The sequence below is a fragment of the Malurus melanocephalus genome, unplaced genomic scaffold (assembly GCF_030028575.1).
Source record: "Malurus melanocephalus ecotype Western Australia unplaced genomic scaffold, MMel_1.1 scaffold_751, whole genome shotgun sequence".
Lineage (NCBI taxonomy): Eukaryota > Metazoa > Chordata > Aves > Passeriformes > Maluridae > Malurus > Malurus melanocephalus.
In genome coordinates, this window is record NW_026623983.1 from 71,727 (window position 1) to 78,890 (window position 7,164).

Sequence of the window (7,164 nt, forward strand, 5' to 3'; positions counted from 1 at the left end):
AAGTTATAATTCGGGCGGCCTTGGCTGATAAAGTTACAATTCCTGAAGTTCCTCCAAAATGAATATGGATGCACATCTGCCTGTGCTTAGGTGTGACAAATTGGGAGAGATTGTGTTAAATTATGCCCAAATCGTGTCCACTGCCAGCACCCTGAGCATCCCAGGCATGGAGCGGTTGTGGCCTGGAGCTGCTGGAATCTTCCATGGGCTGCAAGAAAAAAATACTACAGAGTTTTATTCTTTATCAGTTTAGTGCAGTGAGGTCCTCCTGTTCGTGGGGAGGACAAGCAGACATCCAGAGACCCCATTCCATGACGGGGACACGGTGCTGGCCCCGGGGACACTGAGGCACAGGAAACTTCCCACAGCCGGAACCGTGAGCCCCATTACCCAGGGCCTTGCTCTGCCCGCCAGATAACGCATCTAAAACATGTTTATTTCCATCCAGCCTGCTTCCCAATTTGATTATTTATCTCCCATTTAGCCTCTGACAGATCAAAGGCTCGGCGGAGGGGAAGCGGAGCCGGGCTGCGCATGAAAATGAGCCTTGATACATAATTAATTAACATAAAACAGTTTCATTAGGAGACGGTGTTACACGGCTGTTTGTCTTAAAAATTTAAGCCGTGTAAAGAGCACGGGGGATAAAACACCTCCCTGCCAGCCCTGTCCCCGTGCCACCCATCCCAACCCGGAGCGTGGCCCAGCTCCCCAAATCGAGTGCAACAGCTCCCACCCTTGATTATTAATCTGTTTTTAATTCTATTAAGAGATAGCCAGGAGAAAGAGTATCAATTTTAGATTAACAAGGTTATTAGCACTTAATTATGTGAGGTGTCTTTGTAATTGAAAAGGAAAAGAGGAAGCGCCATAAATATCCCGGCCCCCGAGCTCCTGGGGGTTTGCGGGTGGCTCTTTATTCACGAGGCTGTGGAACCATAAATATTAAATATCTGGTGAAAAAAAATTACAAGGCAGAGAGAGGATGCCCTCTGGATATTCCGGCGCCGAATGTTCTTGCATTTACAAATATTCATTAACTGGGATCTGCAAAGTTATTTCCACCAAGACTCGGTGAAGGAGGAAGAGAGAGAGAGGTTATTGGAAAAAAATAGAGTCTAGAGTAAATATTATTAGTAATTTTTATCTCTGCGTGTCCCTAATTATTCCATAATTAGGGGAAGTGCACATATGCATATACAATCACTAACCTGCCAGTCTCAGGGATTCTCACTCCCAGCCCCGCTGTGGGATGGAGTCACCAGGGAAAACCGTTCTCCCCAAAAAGAAATGGGTTTGTCTGTGCCCTGGGGGTCCCCCTGTGCCCCCACACCCGGGTGCTCCGTGCTGGAAACCCAGAACGATTCAGGGAGCCACCAGCTCTGCCCAACAGCCACAACCTGGAGCTGCTGCCAGTTCGAGCGACGTTAAATGACAAATCTCAGGCTCTTTTTTAATTAAAAAATAATAGAACTCAGCAGGAAACGGAGCAATAACACAACACTGCCAAAAGCCACTTTGCTGGGGCTGTTTTAAAAACACAACAGGCAGGAGCAGGTGGGGACAGGTGACAGGAGCACCCTTCCACCAGCCCCACTCCCATGGGCACAGGGCTCCTGGGGACAGGCAGTGCCACAGCCCAGGAATTAAGCTCTTAATCTAAACTAAACACATTAGCATGAGCTCATCAACAAAAATCTAATTAGGATGCGCGAGGCCAGGCTTAATTGCCCGTCCTTGACAGGAGCAGGGCCCATGGAAGCCCAGGAGCCAGCGAGAGGCTGCGATTGGAATGATCCTGCTCCCTGGCAAAASTGGGAAAGGAAAACAGGGCAGGGGGTGGAAATGCTGTGCAATTAGCAGAGAAACACCAGACCAATCAGCTCGTAATTGCTGGGGGAAGCTCCGAGGGTCATTAGCAGGGGTGGCAAATATTGCTGGGATCCCAYGCCAGGCTCCAGAGGGACACAGCCACGGACAGGAGCACGGGGACTCCAAAAAGGAGGAAAATGGCTCAAACCCAGCTTTTGTCACAGCAACAAGAGCTGGAGCAGATTCTGAGCCCGGCCCAGCCTCCCCCAAGCACCACTGAGCTCCTCATTTGCTGATCCCACTAATGAGGAAATCGGGATGCAGGAGGTGGCTGAGCCCCGCTGCCTCCCCCGCACGCTCCTCCCCGACTTATCACCAGTCACAGGATGTTTACAATAATTTTTAATTTGCGCAATTATTAATCATTTTTCTATCTGTCTCATTTGCATAATAATTACTCTGCTCGCTGTTTGCCATGACTGTGAATGACAGTGGTTTAAATTAAATTAAGATTTTAATATTCATTTTTTTTTTGGGTTAAAGCTAATCAAAGTTGCTGCTYGATGCCAAGACCGGGGCTCTGCCCTTCCAGAACCACTAATGAAGAGATCCAGTCCYGGTGTCACTGCTCCATCTCCATCACCCCGCTCATCCCAGAGGATCCCACAGCGTTTTCCATTTGCCTTGCTGCCAGAACTGCTCAGACACAGCTGGGAGAGGARATGTGGGATGCAGAGCAAGGGCAAACCTGCGGGGATGGGATCAGGGAGAGAAGTGTTCATCATCCGAGCCCCCCCATACCCCCACTGTGCTCAGACACATCTTAAAAATAAAATACCTGGTAACAAACAAGTAGCAGATGTATAAATCCAGCATTGTGATGAACGAGGAGATCCCCAGGGTAGCACTTCTAAAATTTTAAAMCCCCAGCCTTCAAAACCAGCTGCAAGATGCTGTTTTCAGGTCCTAAGCACAATATTTTGTTTAGTACCAGCATYTTAAAGTGCTTTGCCTCCTTAAGAGCAGCTTCCAGTCCCAAGTGTGGCCCGAGCCAGCTGCTGGCATCTGTGGCTCTGCAAGAGCAGCCACTGTCAGCAAGCAGGTGAGGAAGGCACTGGCACCCAGCTCTGCTCACCAGGGTGAATCCAATCATTCCACAGCAGGTTCTTTACATCTCCAGCAGCACTCAGATTGAGTGAGAGCAAAAACCAGTGTGTCAAGTGGAACTGCGCTTATGGAGGCTGCAGCTGCCTCAGGTTACATGGGGAAATAAAACAGGGCCTTGGTGACAGAAGGGGAAGCCCAAGTGAAGCACCAGGCTGAGAATGGGATGGCAGTGTGCTGTCACCTCCCAGCATCACCCCCCACCCCCAAACCATCTCCGTGCCCAGCAGGATGCAGCAGGGCTGGGAACGCTTCACCCCCTCGGAAAAACCACCACCACGCAAAATCCAGTACAAAACAAAAGGTGTTATTTACAGGTGTACACACCAGTTCCAGGGCTGCTGGAAACGTTACACGGGGATGAARAACAGGGAAATCCCGGGAGTCTGGCACTCCAGGGCAGACTTTGCTCTCCCTCCCATCCACAGCCCCTCCAACACTGGAGAATCCCTGAAAAGAGAGATCCTGCCCTGCCCTGCCCACCGCTGCAGCCAAGGCATCTCCATGGAAACTGCTGAGATCCTGCCTTTCATCCCTGCTCCCTGCCACCTCAACAACAACAACTGGATTTATTTAAGTGCTTTGTGGCGCTCAGGATAAAGGGAAGCTCTGCCTGGCCTCCAGCTCTGAGACTGCAAATGTGACCAGAGAAGGGATTTCACCCTTCCCACTGCAGCAGGGGAGAACACTGAGATCAGCACCAAATCCAGAGGGGTGCGGGGGAACCAGCTGCTCCAAAATTCCCCCATGAGGGAAGCAATTCCAGATCTTAAGTCCTAATTCTCCACAAAAGAAATGGAGCCCTGAAGAATTGCTGAGGCTCCTGAAGAGCTTTTTGCCCAATGCAGCACTGGAGGTCACTCTTCCAGCACCAGAGCTCAGTTTGCTGCTTGGACAGGGTCAGGCAAAGCTAAGTTTGAACTTCCCTGCACGTTGGTGACTCTGGGATCTACAGGGCATAATAACTACATAAACTTAACAGAAGTTCAGAAGTTCAACTTAACCTGAGTTCTGGAGCAGACAGACCCACTGCATGATGACAACTCTCCCACGCCCAAGCGTTCAGCAGATTTTCACCTGAGGTTTAGGACACCTGAAGACTTGGGAACTGCCCTCAGAGGTCAAAGCATTTGGCATAGAACAGAATAGTTTTTTACAAGACAAGAATGCAGTGTCCTCCCCGGAGAGCTGGAGGCCTTGGCTGACAGGGAAATCCAGCCTTGCCTCTTGGGAGAAGATCCACTGGGATGCTGAATGTGAGGATGAGGCTTGTTCCAGGGAGAGAGGCCATTCCTCACAGCTCTGGCAGCAGCTGGTGTCTGTGGGCAGTCCAGGAGCTCTCCCCTACATGTCCTCCACGCTCCATTTGTAGGCGAGTTCCTGCACCGCCTTCTTGTTGGCAATGCGGGCAAAGCGCTGCTGCTCGAACCCGTTGGACCTGCAAAGGGACACCCAGGTGACAGGAGCTGCTGGACAGGAGCTTTTCTGGAGCCACAAAACTTGCTAGAGACACTACAAGTTTGCCACTGATTCCGTCTGGCTCAGTTTCCCCCTGTATCCATGTTACCAACAGCTGGGGCCTCTRAAGTTCCTCACATCCCCTTGACCCTTCTGTCCCATCACCCATCTGGAATTTAATCCATTCAACCTTACAACTGCCAACAACCCCACTCATCCATAACTGGGGATCTTTGCACTGTGAACTCTCCAAAGCAAARCTCTTTTATTTTTCCTGTTATTCCAGCAGGAACAAGTACCTGTCCACACCATCCCAGCGATGCCCGGGCCAGATGTTGAACCTGTTGAGCGGCGGTGCTGGTCCCTTGTACCTGGGTTTCTCTGGAACACAAAGAGCAGAAGAGCTGTTTTCAGCACAGCCTCAGGTCACACCCTCACACACCCAGAGGTGTCTGCAGYGAGGTGCAGGTGCAGTGTACAGCTCCCACAGGAAGCTCCCAAAGGCGCAATTTGATAAACTGCTGAGTTTTCAGTCACCAGCCCTGCTCTCCCAGCTAACAACTCTCAGGAACTGTTACTGGTAACTCCAGAAACTCCACACAGTCCCTGAGGACTCAGCTGCTCCAGCAGCCTTTGGTTATTTACTGAACAGCTGCACTTCTGCACTGCTGAGGCCTCAAACCACACACAGGTGTCATTGCAGAGCCAAACCTTTCTCCTTGCTCTCCTTGGCCTTCCTTTTCTTGATGAGAGCAGCCATGGGGTCTCCTTCCCTCTCCTGTTCCCTCAGCATTCGATCCAGGTCCTGGTCATCGATGTAACGGGCCAAGGGCTTCTGCATCTCCTTGATGGCATCCTCCACGTTCTGCTGCTGCTGCTTCTCCTGTGCCAGCCTGGAAAACACCGAGTGTCACCCAAAGCCAAGCCACTATCCCTCAGCACTGGCTCAGTTTGTCACACTCCTGAACTCCCACCATGTGTGCAGCACTCCCAATGCACCTCCAGCAGTGGAGGGGGTTTAGAGGGTGGAACACACGCTGGTCCCACACTGAATCTCACAATGAAATACAACACCACCAATCTGGCAGCAGATCCAAACCAAAACCAGSAGCTGTCAGGCCCAAGGACTGTGCTCAGGTGCCCCTCACTCACCCTTTTCCCCACTTGGCATACTGCTCTTCTCTCTTGGCYTCTGCCTCAGCCTTCAGCCTCTGCTCCAGCTGCTCCTGGGCCAGGTTCCTCTTACGGCCGGACTTGTCTCGGAACACGGTCTGAGCATTCCGGGATTCCTCTGGTGGGGACAGATGCCTCAAGTCACACATTTTGGAAATTCAATGACTCTTAACTGTGACTTTCCTTTTGCTTGTCCTAATTTCCCAAAAAGCCAGGCAGGATCTCAGCTCGTGCTTTTCCCTGCTGCCCCACACAGACCCTGAGCTCTCTGATTATCCATCAGCTCCTTCAGACTTGCAGACTAAAAGCATTTCACACTCTGTGTGATTTCCCTGGCACCGCTCTGAAATGCCCACGTGGAACAGCGAGCCTGGCCAAGGCTTCCAGCAGCATGTCCAGATGCAGCTCCACAGGGATGCTCCGAGCAGCATCTCAGTGCCAGGGCCTGGCAGAGCACAGGAGAAGGCAGAGAGCTGTGGCTGCATTGCCACACTCCCACCTTCCAGGTGCTTGGTGCTCCTCTCGCGCTTGCGGAGCTCCTGCTTCTCTTTCCGCAGCACATCGGCCGACACCAGCCCAGCTGTGGCCCCGGATGACATCGTGCTGGCCTGGAAACAACACAAATGTCACCTTTACAGCTGGCTGAGAGCAGGGCAGCCAGCAAAGGCACAGCGAGGGGTGACTGGACTACAGGGACAGGGCAGGGAGCCATTTGTACAAAAACTTCCCTGGTTTATCAATTGTTAGAATTGCAGTTTTGCACCACAGGAAGCAACACACAGCTGGAAGGGAAAGAGGCAACATTTACCTTCTTGGGAGAGCCCTTGGTGTCCCGGTGACGCTGGGAGTGCTCTGGGGGACTCCGTGACCTGCGCTGGTCCTTCCTGGCGGGCGAAGTCGGTCCTGGAGGAGATAAATCAGAGAGTGAGGATTTGCTGATTCCCCCTGAGAGGATCACACTCAGGGAATCGCTSTGGACACAGCCCAGGCTGCAGCAGAGGCATTCCAGGCTGGGTTAATTCTCGCCCAGTCGTGAACAAGGAGGACAAGACCCAGCTGTGCCTACAGGGACGGGCACCTGCCACTGCCAGCTGTGCCAGCAGGGTACCAGCACTCACCTGTGGCAGCATGGTGACAATCCCTGGGAACCCCCAGGGTGCAGGGGACACAGTGTGACACTCACCTTTTGTTCGGCTCTTTTTCCCACCCGGGGACTTCTCTCTTCGAGGTGACAAATCCTGACGCTGCCTCCTGGGAGGGGACAGATCTGGGGTGTCATGACGCTGTCGCCTAGGAGGTGATGAGTCCGGTGTGTCGTGACACTGCCTCCTGGGAGGTGACAGATCAGGAGTATCGTGACGCTGTCTCCTGGGAGGTGACAGATCAGGAGTATCGTGACGTTGCCGCCGCCTGGGAGGGGACAGATCTGGGGTGTCGTGACGTCGTCTCCTGGGAGGTGATGGGTCAGGAGTATCATGACGTTGACGCCGCCTGGGAGGTGACAAATCCGGAGCGTCACGACGCTGCCTTTTGGGAGGTGATGAGTCTGGTGTGTCG

The 7,164-nt window shown here is 52.4% G+C and overlaps 2 protein-coding genes across 2 annotated transcripts in view; one reads left to right on the plus strand and one right to left on the minus strand.

The window, feature by feature from the left end:
- Window positions 1-7,164, plus strand: part of TAGLN (transgelin) — a 158,220-nt gene that overhangs the window by 45,124 nt on the left and 105,932 nt on the right. The gene's annotated exons all lie outside the window — the stretch shown is intronic.
- BUD13 (BUD13 homolog) overlaps window positions 3,729-7,164 on the minus strand; it is a 5,700-nt gene continuing 2,264 nt past the window's right edge. The window contains exons 6-12 of the mRNA XM_057384865.1: window positions 6,791-7,164; window positions 6,416-6,510; window positions 6,107-6,215; window positions 5,587-5,725; window positions 5,146-5,327; window positions 4,734-4,815; window positions 3,729-4,414 (exon numbers count right to left, since the gene is read on the minus strand). The exon at window positions 6,791-7,164 is cut by the window's right edge and continues 18 nt beyond it. Of these exons, the coding sequence (XP_057240848.1) occupies window positions 4,321-4,414; window positions 4,734-4,815; window positions 5,146-5,327; window positions 5,587-5,725; window positions 6,107-6,215; window positions 6,416-6,510; window positions 6,791-7,164 (1,075 nt within the window). The 3' untranslated portion in view covers window positions 3,729-4,320. The remainder of the gene's footprint in view (window positions 4,415-4,733; window positions 4,816-5,145; window positions 5,328-5,586; window positions 5,726-6,106; window positions 6,216-6,415; window positions 6,511-6,790) is intronic.